At 28.4% G+C, this 14,067-nt stretch overlaps 1 protein-coding gene across 1 annotated transcript in view; it reads right to left on the bottom strand.

The window, feature by feature from the left end:
- The window catches only part of LOC107453505 (Transmembrane protein 131), an 82,509-nt gene continuing 68,442 nt past the window's right edge, over positions 1-14,067 (bottom strand). The window contains exons 32-36 of the mRNA XM_016070370.3: positions 7,317-7,574; positions 6,468-6,590; positions 6,046-6,185; positions 2,665-2,829; positions 1-1,448 (exon numbers count right to left, since the gene is read on the bottom strand). Coding sequence (XP_015925856.2) covers positions 1,236-1,448; positions 2,665-2,829; positions 6,046-6,185; positions 6,468-6,590; positions 7,317-7,574 — 899 coding nt within the window. The 3' untranslated portion in view covers positions 1-1,235. The remainder of the gene's footprint in view (positions 1,449-2,664; positions 2,830-6,045; positions 6,186-6,467; positions 6,591-7,316; positions 7,575-14,067) is intronic.

The raw sequence follows: 14,067 nt of genomic DNA on the forward strand, positions 1-14,067 counted from the left end.
TTTTCTTAGCTTGATTTTATGAGTGTTTAACTGAAAATATTTCATCCTAACCTTAGCAACCTTTTAACAATATAAAATGATTTCTCTTTCTGTTATTTAATGTAAAATTTGAGCAATGAAGAAAAAGTGAGGAAATTTTTCTAAGAAGTTTTTTTAAAAAATATTAATATTAACCCACAAAAAAAAAATCAACGAAGTTGTAAATAAATTTGTAGACATATAAATAATTTAGTAATTTCTAATCTGTAACAATTTTAAAACTAATAGGTATATGTCTATGTTATGAATACACAATGACTTAAATTGTCACTAAAAGTTAGATAATACATTAAAATGTAAGTATCTTATTTTTAAAAAAATTCACCAACATATCAAATAATGTATTTAAATTGATCAGATTGCAGTTTTATTAGTACTTCATTTTCAAAAAAATTCACCAACATATCAAATAGTGTGTTTAAATTGATCAGATTGTAGTTTTATTGCTCAAATTTGATTAGTTTTTTTTATTTGATAAACATTAGACTTGCAAGATTTCAAATTCAGTAGTCATTGCTTCATGTCGAAACATGCTTACGGACAATACAATAATTTTTTTATAAAAAAAAGTTATATACATATCACTAAATCTTGAAAGGAGTTTTATACTTTCAATAAAACTTAAAAATGTCATAACAAATACAAAATAAAATCAACTTTTTGAGTGGTAGTTCAAGCTTTTTTTAAAAAAAAGTTGAATGCACTGCCTTCTTACACATTAAGCCACTTCTTTTATGCTTTTTATTTGGAAATTGTTGCAGAGTAAGAGAGTTTTGAGTTCAAATTTGCAGTGGTGCTTAACCATCAGAGTTATAAGAGAAAATATAGCTTAATATGAACTATTTCTCAATTAACAATGTTTTTAACTAATGTTTTTCCAAATGTTTCCAATGTTTTTCCAAATACATACGGGATTAACGATATATAAATAGTGTTATAAGATTTACAAGGATCTAGGGAACTAAACAAGTTATGACACGTAAATTAACTATATTATTAGAAAAAAAAATTTCACCAAAAACATCTGAAATTTAGTTGAATAGTTTGTACTTAATTTTTTAAGTATATATTAGTAACACTCAAAGAAAGTATTAACCACACTTTACAGCAAATACATGAAATTAGTACATTTACAGATTTAAATACTTAGAATAGACAGAAATGAATTTTAATTAGTTTTAAATTTTTCAATAAAATCAAATGGTTGAAGTTTCAGTCTTTACATCAATTATTTCCTCTCTTGAATCATGAGCATTTTCAGTCATTAAAACTTGAGAAGGATCAGAAAACAAGCTGAAAGACCATGTATTTGCACCTGAAGTGCTTGAAAAAGTTTGTTTGTCATTAAGGGGCGAAATCCAAAGAGGGCTTGGGGTATGGAAAGGGTCGAATTCAGTTGTAGCAGATTCCTAAAAAATAGCAAAAAAATGTTCAATTAAATAACAACCGTCACCAGAATTAAAGAAAAGTAAAAGTAATTCACAGAAAAATGAGTTAATATATGAAATAACATTAACAAGATCACAAACTCCTACAAACCCAATCACAAACTCCTATGACAGAATTTTTCAGGCTTTCTGCGACAAAACTCTAGCACTAATATCTTTCTGCAAGATACTTTCAATAATAACAAAGACGTATGTCACTAATTCAAGGTAAGAAAAACGCTGTGTTTACAAAGACAATATATTATTTTTAAAAGAATATGTAATATTTATTTCATTATAATATAATGGGTGACATTCCAGCATATTGTTGGGGAGAAAAACTCACTAATTATTTCCTTTATTGCATTTTGTAAATCACTAACACATTTAAAAAAAATAATTTAAAATCATGAAATCCGTAGCAGTAAATGCTGAAAAACAGATCAACGAAGAAATCACGTGAATCGAAATATTCAAAAAGAGGTTACGTATTTCGTTTCAAGATTTGATAGTTAATAACTAAGATTGGATTTTAAAAACTATATGGAAATAAAAAACAATAATTGCCAAAAAAAAACGATAGAATTGTTGCTTTAAAAAGTAAATACTCGAATGCACGATTCGAATTTCCCATATCGTCTGAAATATATTGGAATAATTAAAAACCATATGAAAATCAATAAATGCCGAAAATACAATCAAAACACTACAGGGATATCTGATACTATCAACGTAAATTGAATGTGACAAAAAGTGATAATTTAAATGTACTATTTAAATTTAACGTGTAAATTTCTACAGAAAAGAAAACCAAAATTTTTTCTCCCCAGAAAAAAATCTTTCTGCAAGAGCTCTGTAACGCTCTGCGACAATGTCACCATGGCGCTATGATTCTGTCACATGGCCACAAACTATAATAATTTTAATAAATAGTATTTTTCTCCTATAAAAAAATAGTACAGCAAAATATTTCTATTTTGCTCTAGTATAAAAATAAAGAATTGTTTTTAAATAGTTGATTTTCACTAACTGAATGATATGTAATCAGTTGTTTTACGGCTACACACTTTTCCTAGGTGTATTTCTCACAGCATAAGATTTATAGCCAATAATTACACTTTCATGTAGTTAATAACAATGGCAAGTAACACTTTCGGCATCTCCCTAGTAAAACTTTAAGAGGTGTTAAGTATTATACCTTTTTTTCAATACCACTATCTTCAGGTGCCATCACAACATTATCACTCAGTCCATTACTACTAACGAAACCGCAGTTGTCACAAGAAGATGACCATGATGTTTCAGGTTCCCAAGTCGTAGGTGGAATTGAATGTTCCCATATATTGTTTGGTGATAAATTTGGCTGTAACCAAAAGTGATATTTCAGTATTTGAGAACATAAAAATAAGTTATTGTTAAAAATATTGCATGCAGAAAAAGGCTTTTGGTAAAAAAAATGCAAGAAACAGGAAAGCAGGGAAAGAAAGAACAAACAAATTTCATTGTGGCCGAGAGCAATTGCTCACACACCATACATAGCTATTCTAGGGTTGCTTCAGTAACTCTAGTTATACTAAGTGCAGTAATATGACTGGGTGTTGGTGTTTAGAAGCGTTTTTGAGTAAACAGGCTAAGAAATTTTTATTAGTTTTAAAGAAATCTAGAATAGAAACTTTTTTTATATCTTAAAAGAAATGGGAGAAAGAGTTTTTTCTACCAAGCAAAGTATTAATCAAAGATAATTTATCAATTTCACAAACATAATCAAAATGAAGAATCTTTGGTAAATGCACTTGCTTTAAAAGATTTTTCTGTCACCAGAATTTATTTAGAGCAAGCTTAATAAAATTTTGTGAGAAGTGTCCGTGTTTAATTAAATGGAGGACTTAACAGAAAAACAAATCTGGAATTATAAATGACAAATTTTATGTATGAACACATAATAGTGAAATAATGCAACATAATAAACTAAGGAGAAAAGAATGAAATATTACAAGAATATCTCAGTACTTGATACCATTATTTATCCTAAAGAAAGCTAGCTTTCTCATGAAGTCTTTTTGGAGAAGAATCGAAAAATATTTTGCAAATATGGTTATTCTATAGTGTGTAATATAGCTACTAATATAGCTACCTAAAATATAGCTACCTTATTTTGTGCTATTACTCAATGCAAAGAAAATCAAATCTATATATTAAGTAAGTTTATATCTTAACACATATTTAGAAGGAATTCCTACTCGACCTGGAGAATTCCTACTCAAATCCACTTTCTACTTGACCTAGACAAGAAAAAACATTGAATAAGAAAAAAAGAATGGGAAAAAAGTGTCTCTTGAAAATAAAACCACTTCTGAATATCGCAAAAATATCCTACATGTTTGTGGAGTAACTACCACTACGAAAATTAAACATCAATTCACTTGTATATAAGACATGCCAACTTGATTCAATCACGAGGTACCTTTTGATAGATGAAGGTTGGCATGGTCGATAACTCCGCCCTCACATGTTTATATAGAATGTTACTTACCAATTACTAAACCCTGGTGGAAGTTAGCATACATATTATTCCAGATTTTCAATGTTGGCATCTTCTAATACCAACACAAACTGAAAACTGATATTTTTGATGAATTCAGACTTACTGTGAATAGTCTCCCTGTTTTCTCAAGAATATAGGTCAAGTGAAAGGGCAAGCCCTTCGTAACATGCAGCCTATTATCCATAAAACCAACACTCTGAAGATTTTGCAAAGTAATAGGAACCATTGCCTGCTGGAAAATTTTACTTATGCCACCAATGCATTTTTAATTAAAGGTAGCCTCCATACAGCATGGGGAAGATGCTAAGCTAAGTTTCCCACCAAATCTGAAGCCTTCTCTCATATTTAATGAGTATCTACCTTACTGTGTAATGGAGAAGAAATTCTTTACTATTCTCATTCCGTTATAATGGCATATAAAACTGCCTGGATCATCTTTAGTCTCTTATTTTATACTCGCGTTTGCTTGTAGTTAGCTTTCACCATGAGGTATAGCTAATTTGTTTTTATATCGCGAATTTCTTGTAGGATATATAAAGTAAAATAGTAGATGAGAAAAAAAAGAGAGAAACTTATCTCAAAATGGACAACAGTCAGGAGACTCATAAATGTTATGGAAAGGATTCAGTTATGGTAGTAAACTTAATGTGGCCTTTCCCCCAGGCTGCATATAGTCTATTGATTACAAAAAAATGCCAGAAGCTCATTTACTGGCCTTTGAAAGAAGAATTAGTGACCTAAATTTCCATTTTTCAAAAAAAGAATGCCTTTATTTACATTGTAAAATCTTTAAAGTGGCAGTTTTTCAACAACAAGGAGTATTTCATGAATAACCACCAATTTCTCATGACCTAAATCCCCAAGAAAACATGTAGATCTATAATCAGTAAGTCTGTATATGCAAAAAGTAGTTTTAATCTGTGGTAGAATTGAAGACTGACATCATTGACACTTGAGATAATATGTAATGGATATTTTGGATATAATCAGAAGTGGCTTTATTTCGACATGGCACTTTTTTTCTTAATTTCCTTTTTCGCTTATTTGTTTTGTTCACAAAGTTTTGTTCCAAAGGAGTAAGTGAATTACTCCTTCTGAATATGTGTTTAGATGTTGACTTTAATGCATGTGTTTAGTTCTCATTGGTTTTCTTTGCTGTTATGGCACTAATTATTTAATTGGGACACACTGCAAAGCAGTTTGCAGTATTCAGAGAAAAAACTGGTACAGGACTACAATAAGTCTGACCCAATTTTGAGCAAAGCTCTGTGTTTAAGAGCAGTTTACTGTTGTTAAGGTGGTTTAAAGCTGCAGTGAAATGGATGTAAATGGAGAAAAAAAATACAATCAAATTGTATTAACTCGAATTTTGCATCAAAATATTTCTTTATATTATAAGAAAAATTTCTGACATATTTCCTAATCAGTTACCATAAAACATTTTCTTAGTTAAATCTTCTTTGTCATTGCTCTAATATTTTAAATATTTTTATTCAAATATCTCTTGGGAATAATTTGAATTCGTTACAGCTATTAGGTTGCCATGCATCTACAAAGAGCATTGATAATTACAAAGAGCAGTGATGATTACAAATTTCTCCCAATTTCATAAACCTCAATTTCAATTCCATCTTCCAGTTTTATCAACATTTAAAGGAGCAATAAAAGTTATAATTTTTGTTAAATAAAAATGCTACAGTATGTTGTTAGTGGAGAATTCTATCCTTTTTAAATAAACACTTTGGATGCTTTGTAAGGAAATAAAAAGGAAATAACCAGTAATTTTCAAATAATCTAAAATCAGTAATTTTAAACCATAAGTTAAAAATAAAAACTGATTTGGGATATTTTACAGTGATATAGTTAAATTCATTGAAACATGATAACTGAAAATTTTATAACTATTTTCTGTTTAGAATTTATCATTGACAATCAATTCCCTTTACTCAAGTTAAGGTAACCGATATGTTATTAAATGTACACGCAAACACTTGAGATCTAGTTCTATAGCTACAGTTAAAAAAGGGTACTTACATGAGGATTAATAGCTCCACTAAGGTCTAAATTTAAATTAGTAGTGCCAGATTTTTCTGTCCAGGAATCTGAATTTGGACTATAATTTGTATCCCAAAAACTTTCCCTGATAGGTGTTAAATCAAACCCTGGCCAATCTTCTGAAGAAAAAAAAAACATCCATATAAATATTTTAAGATGAAAAGATAAAGTTTAAAAAACTCACATCACATCAATACACATAAAATAATTTTGAAAATTTTTTAAATTAATATTTCACTATATTAAGTTCAAATTAATAGAATTGATAAGAATAAATATGATTTTAATTTCTGATAAACTTGCACAAAATCTTTAAAAATTAAAGTAACACATAACCATAGTTTCCTTTTCTAAAAAGTAAAAGAATAATAGTAAATATTTCAGTAATGTAATTAACATACCATAAACTTCAGGTTGTTTATCATATGCTTCAAGTCTCAGTTGACGTTCTGTTTGTAAAGCTTGCAGTAAAGATATTTGTGACTTTCCAATCCAAGATACTGGTTTATTTAAAGAAGAAGAATCTATATTCAAAATTTAAAGTTAAAAAAACTCAACTTCAGTTTACTACTTATAATTTCTCAATAAAATAATTATAAAGAATAAAAAAAATCCATCTATTATTTTCAATTACATTGCTAAACATTTATGCAGAAAAATTTAAATCATATATTTATTTTGCATATAGAGGGTTAGTCTAAGTTTGGTTATGCTGTTTTATTGTACATTTTCTAAATTAAATTCTGCAAATAAAATGAAATAAATCAATATTTAATTAATAATTTGCATTATTAAGTATGCTTATTACAATATAAATGTTACAAAGCAAAATAGTTTGAAGTTATAAAAAGTAAGATAAAAGGTGTAATTATTAATATAGTATTTTAATGTATAGTAAAATTTAAGGTGTTGGTAAAGAAACTCAAAGTTTTATATATATACATATCAAGTGTATAATGTTTGTTAACTGAACCGATCTAACACTGAAAGAATAAAAGTAAGAGTATAAAGTTTAAATAAGATCAGCATCTGATAATATCCTTAATAAATGGCAGAAATAGGTAAAGTTACATTACTAATGCTATCAACATCAAACCAGGTTATTATTTAAGAGATAGGTTGAAATAAGTACTTTAGACTAATTTATTCATCCTTAAAATAATATTTCAAGTATTTAAATATTTTATGAAATATTTATAAAACATTTGAGAAGTACCCTGGTCTATATGTCAGTTATATATCATACATACCATTTTGCCTTGAAAGATTTTGGCATCCATGAATTAAGTCATTTTCTTTTCTTTCAAGATCTGGAGCAATATCAGTCGAAGAGCAGAATTCATTGGTTTTTAACATCCAACACCTTAACTTTGAGCCAGAGAGTTTGTCTTGTAAATCTGAACTAATGTCACCACTTTCAATATTCCAAGCATTTTGACCCATAGATGACTGATTAATAGAAGTTTTGATTGCAGATTGATAATTTTGACATTTAGATCTGGAGGAATCTAAATAAATTTGTAGAGAATAAGTTGAAATTTAGTTTGTTTCAAATATAACAGACATTTTAGAAAAACTTACATATTAATTCAAACTCTAAAATTTAGCAAAGAACACCGATTTTATTAAAAAAAATAATAATTTATACTAGAGAGATTGAAAGAAATACTTGTATTAAGGATGTAAGAGCACAACTAATCGAAATCAGCTTAAAATTAGGAAAAATTACCATAATTTTTAAACTAATTATTGAATTGTACACAAATTAACTGTTAGCACAGTCTGGTGAACTCACTTAATAAATATTAATTGAGAAAATTTGCTTGATAAAAAAAAACAAATTCAATTTTCAGAACATAAATATCTATTTAATTGTAAATTAGAATTAAGCAAACTCAGTCTGTAGAAGATAACATTTTTGAAAACCTTACACAATATTTTTAAGACATTAACTAAACACATGACACATTTTTGTAACAGAAAACAAATCTTACTGGCTCAAAAGATACATTATAAGTAAAAATTAAAGGCTACTAATTTCTTGCGAAAAAATTAATCTTTTTGTTATTAAAAAACTCTTAGTTCCCTCACAAAATTTGCACATATTTTACTATTACTACACAGAGAGAATGTCCGAATGACCGAAATCTTTTATTTTAAGCAATCAATGAAATCAATATGTACAATTATAAAAGCAGTCATTGTTACCAGCAATCATAATCTAACAGAATAATTGCAAAAATAGTTATTGCGCAAAATTATAAATATGTTGAACATACATGAGCACTTAACAATGCTGTCTGTTTATGCGTATATATACACGAACGAGCACTGTATACAAATGCTTGCATGAATAAGTTAAAAAAGTTGAATGCTTACATAAGTGGGACACACAATGGTATTGGATTTTTTAATCTCGTAAATAAGAATCACAATGTACGATATTTAGATTGTGTGAATAAGAATCAAAACGCGAAACTTTTAAATCAGATAAATACGAAAATCGATATTTGATAATAAAATCGCGATTTTAAAAAAGCGTTAACACAAATCGCGATATCGGAATTTTAAATCTCGTAAATAAGAATCGCAATGTACGATATTTAAATTATGCAAATAAGAATCGAGATATTATCAGATTCTGGGCTTGGGATTTCTTAAAGGCTTTTTGTATTGTTTTTGTTTAGCCATAATAAATAAAAATCTACAAGATTAATTGAATGAGCATATAAATATTTTCACCGCAAATCCGCCACTATTTTTTTTTATTATTTCGCTTGCTTTCGCGCCAGCAAACAACAAGCTAAAAACGGTTCATTGTAGACCTCGCCCAAACTTCAGCTGTCAAGATAAGGATAATTGCTTTCAGTTGCGTTAAAAAGCCCCCCTAGAACGGACTTGGCTTAATACTCTCTTGGTATGATACAGCTATTTTCTCTTGGCGTTTTTCTTATAACAAGGTTACTATTTTTCCTGGTATGAAGAAAGATTTTTCCTCTCCGCAAGAGTGAGATGGAAGTCTTAGTCATGAGAGGGAAAAGTCTTAGCTATCAGTGGGAAAATTTTCTAAGAATGAAAGAAGCGAAAGAGCTGTACCTTGACTTACCACCATTTCATGAATAGCTTATCTTGTCTAACGAATTGAAATAGATTTATGTAGTGTTTCTGCAATTTTAAATAAACTATAAAAATAAATAAAGTTTCAATTATCAGAACATTTTTTCTAAACATTGGAAGTCGTTATTAACAATCGCATTAAAGAAATATTTGAAGTCTTCAAGAATTTTTTTAATTGTAGTTCAAATCTAATTTTTCACTGAGTACAATTATTACGTAAATTAAATTTTATGAAATCGATCATAATGTTATTATTATGATTAATAATTTTAAACCATAAAATGTATCGTCTGTATGAATGAGGTTTGAAAATGCGACACATATAAGAATTTAACATAATATAGTAACTGCACCGTAAAAACATAATTAGAAAAAATAATTATTTTTCTCAAGATTTTATGAGATAATGATTGAAACTATTTCTATGCATTGATATTCAAGCCGTGATACAGACTTGCGAACTAAAGAACTAAATTAAATTCATGTTCAGTACAGAACTGAGAAATCATTCAATAGTCTGTAATGGTATTAACAAAATATTTTCACGTCAATTTTATTTATTATTATTAAGCACAACATTGTTAAATGCGGTTTTATAATTAACTCTCTTTTTTTCCCCAGATCCAAAGTTTTTTCTTACTTTTTCAAAAATCTTGATCCTGAAGCCTTTCTTTTTAAAACTTAGTTGTTCTTTTTCGCAAATAAATTTTTCGACAATTTATTAGCTTTCAGAAAAATCACCTTTTACTAAAATAAATTAAATATAGTTAGTTGGTTTTTGTCATACGAAATGAAGGAATGTAAATCAATTTGCTCAATCCAAAAAATTTTTTAAATTTAAATGAAATTATATTTTATACAAAAAGAAAAGAAAAGTACAGAAAACTTTTTTTACACATAGAATATCCCAATAAACAACGCCTGTAAACTACATTTTTAAAATTTTTTTAAAAGTAAAGTTGAACTTTTAGTTTTTATTAGATGTCACAAAATAACATTGAATCATGGAAAAATCTAATAAAAACTGGACCAATAATTTATGAGGTAGGAGACATTGAAAAAAGTTTGAATAGCAGAATTAAAAGAAAGTAGTTTAAATCCAATTAGAATTATTTCTCAAGAAATACTGTAGTCGTGTTTAGGTCATGAAATTTCTCATACTTAAAAAAAATGTTTCAAAGCTTTCAAAGAACAGCAATGAATTACAAACGAAAACAAGTATTTTTGAACACCCTATGCCAAAAAATAAAGCAATTAATTTGAATGAAAGATTAAAAAAAGATTGATGATGAATAGATGAAATAAAAGATTTTAATTTGCATTGATAACTTTGGTTGTTATTTGCAAACTCCTCCATACTTAAAATTTTAATAAAATAGTAATTTTTTTCTTGCAACTTTTTGGGCTATAACTCCGCAGATAATCAACGAAATTTTCGGAACCATTTTCAATCACTATTGAAATTGCTATTTTTAAGTTTATATAAAAAATTGTTAAAAATTTCTGAAGATATGGGGTTTTAAAGTATTTTTTCAGACTATGCATGCGCGGATTCATTTTAGAAATGTTTTTATATATTTAACATTTTCATCCATTTAACATTTTTATATATTTATTATATATTAAACAGGTGATTAAGAATTTAATGCATTCTTTAAAAAGTAATGAAAATCACGTCTCCACTCCAAACTAATCATCATGTAGATTAGGGAAAAGATATACCATGTGATTGCTATTTTATCATGGAAGCCAACTCAGAAGACAAGGAAACCCTTAATTTCAGAACTAATTTTTTTGTGAAAGGTCTTTAAGAACTGAGTTTGCGTTACTTGAGTGATAATTCTATTGATATTATACTACTAATTCTATTAATATTATTTTGTTAATTTTTCATGTGTACTATAAAAAAATATACAATTGTAAAGTTCAATTTTTTTTAAATTTGTCTACCATATTAAATTTAATGACAATTAAATGAATACCAAGGTGGCCCTTGGACGACTAAATTTTTATTGCTAAATTAAACCCTACGAATGACCTAAGTATTTCTAAAGTTATAAAATAATCTTAGTATTTCTTGAGAAATTAATAAAAATGTCAAAATCTAAAAGTGTCTCGCCCATCATTGTAGGGCAGTATGTATTATTGTTACTCAATAGTTGTATTCTCTGTTGAATAATTACTCGCACAAACATGTGGAAGTAGAGCGTCTATCAATAATCCACAGTAAATCATTCTTATCTCTAAGAATATTTTAAAGTCACATTAAATTAATTTTGATAGACTATAATCAAATGATCACTGACAAAGTGTCCATCTTAAGGGTTTAAAAGACCTCAAAAATTAATAATTTCTGATTTTTTTTAAATTTAATTTTTATCTATTGAGAGATATTTAGAGATTATTCCAATGCACAAAATATTCGTAAAGGTTCGTAAGCATTAAAAATAGTCTTGAATGTATGCACAAACTGTAATTTGCTTCAATTTTTGAATTTTTAATTGATTGACTTGTATAATCAATAATCTGAAGAACATGTAAACTACTATTAATTCCATTTCACATAGGATCAATATTTTTTTTCCCCTTTAAGTTTAGAATATTTGGTAAATTTGGCTTGACGACTTTCATTAAACGATTAAAAAAATAATGGCCTATCGGGGAATATTCACGGGCGGGTATTCAGAACATCTGAAAGAACTTTTTAATTTAATGAATCCAAAAAAACTGGTATTTATAAGGAAGTAATTACTGCAGACAAAGTTTAACTGCATGGAACAATCAGAACTATTAAAAGAGGATAAAGTATCTGGACGAGTATCAAAGAAAACAAAATGGTGATACAAAAGAACATTAGCAAAATGTAATAACAAATGAAAAAACAACGATGTTGACATTGTTTGAAATAGGTATTTTTTTTTAAATAATTATATGCTATACAACTTTTGATAAACCAGTACAGTTGTAACGCTCAGCATACCCATGCGCCTTATCAGGCGCATGGATATGCTGAGCTTTATGACGTATTATATGATCATTTTCTAGAATTAAGGAAGCTTTGCAATCATCTGAAATACACTTATAATAGATTTTCGTTTTGTGTTTCATCCTTATTCTAAATAAAAATTGATTAAATAAAACTAATTTACCACCTCAAATTGATTCGACATACTCAAACTGAGCCATTTTGTTTGCTTGGAGCCAACCTTAAAAAGTGATAGTGTTGTTATCTCTTCCCTCTTTTACAAACAAAACTGGAAATTCAACTCCTTATCAACCCATACCCAATATAACAGGTGCTCATAAAGGAAAAATTTATTGTTTTGTTAATTTTTAATACTTTTTATTCCTGTACTGATTCACTCTTACTCTTTCACTTATTTTACACTACAATATTTTAAATCGTTAATTTTTTAACTGGAATTTTTATATTTTTCTCATTATTTTAGAATAATTTAAGTCAAAATAAGTGAAAATATTATATTTAGCATTTTAATAATCTTTGATTATAAAACACAACATGAAACATCATTGTTTTTCCTGCGTTAAAATTTTTCTAAACATGACACTTCCAAACAATCTTCAAATGTGCAGTTATTTAGATTTAAATTAAGAAGAACAATTATTCATTATTGAAATTACAAAATTAATTATTGATATACTTTTGAGTAAGAATTATTGATACAATTTTATAAAAAAAAAAAAAAAAGAACTTTCGAATAACGCTTTTAATAAAAATACACAAGTTATTTCCAGATAATCTAAACGAATTTTTAGTAACTATTCGAGTGTTTTTTATAAGTAAAAAATACCTAAATATATTTTTGCTTATAACTAGAGCATCAGAAATTTTTTTTTTAAAACGCACACCAGTCTCCAATCTACGTCAAAAGATTATTAATATGCTACCTTTGTAATTTTTCACCTACATTTTACGACGACGACAAATGAATCAACAGCAACAAAAGCATTCTTTATAAAAAAATTTAAAGCATTGCTTTAACACATGGATCAATAAGTTCCGAGACTAACCCAGAGATGGCGCTCGTAGTAAACCAGTAACCAGGTCTTTCTAGAGTACTAACCTTTGCTTGAAACGTGTCAAAATTTTAAGTCGATCGGACCAGAAACAGCTGAGTTATCGAGGTTGGAGTAAAGTCGTTTTGTAGTTTGTTTAAAAAATGGAAAAAACAGAGTTTCGTGTTCTGATAAAACATTGTTTTTTAATGGGTAAAAACACTGTGCAAGCAAAACAATGGATTGACAAATGTTACCCGGACTCTTGTCCATCAAAAGCAACGATTTGTCGGTGGTTTGCCGAGTTTAAACGTGGTCGTACCGACACAAATGACGCGGAACACTCAGGTAGACCTGTGGAAGCCGTTACACCGGAAAATGTGAGTGAAGTGACAGAAATTATAATGGAAGATCGTAAAGTGAAGCTCCGTGAGATTGCTGAGATGACACAGATATCATATGGAAGTGTATTTACTATCCTTCATGAAAAATTGAGCATGAAAAAGGTTTTTTCCAAGTGGGTGCTGCGATTGCTTTTGATGGAACAAAAACAGCAACGAGTCGATGATTCAGAAAGCTGTTTATCGTTACGTGACCATGGACGAAACATGGTTACATCACTACACTCCAGAGTCGAAGCGGCAGTCATCTGAGTGGCGCACAGCTGGCGAAAGCCGTCCGAAGCATCCGAAAACGCAGCAGTCAGCTGGCAAAGTCATGGCGTCAGTTTTTTGGGATACGCATGGCGTGATTTTCATTGACTACCTCGAAAAAGGTAAATCGATCAACAGTGATTATTATATTGACTTGCTGGTGCGTTTGAAGGAGGAAATCGCAAAAAAACGACCGCACATGCAGAGAAAAAAA

This window comes from Parasteatoda tepidariorum, chromosome X2, assembly GCF_043381705.1.
Source record: "Parasteatoda tepidariorum isolate YZ-2023 chromosome X2, CAS_Ptep_4.0, whole genome shotgun sequence".
Taxonomy (NCBI): domain Eukaryota; kingdom Metazoa; phylum Arthropoda; class Arachnida; order Araneae; family Theridiidae; genus Parasteatoda; species Parasteatoda tepidariorum.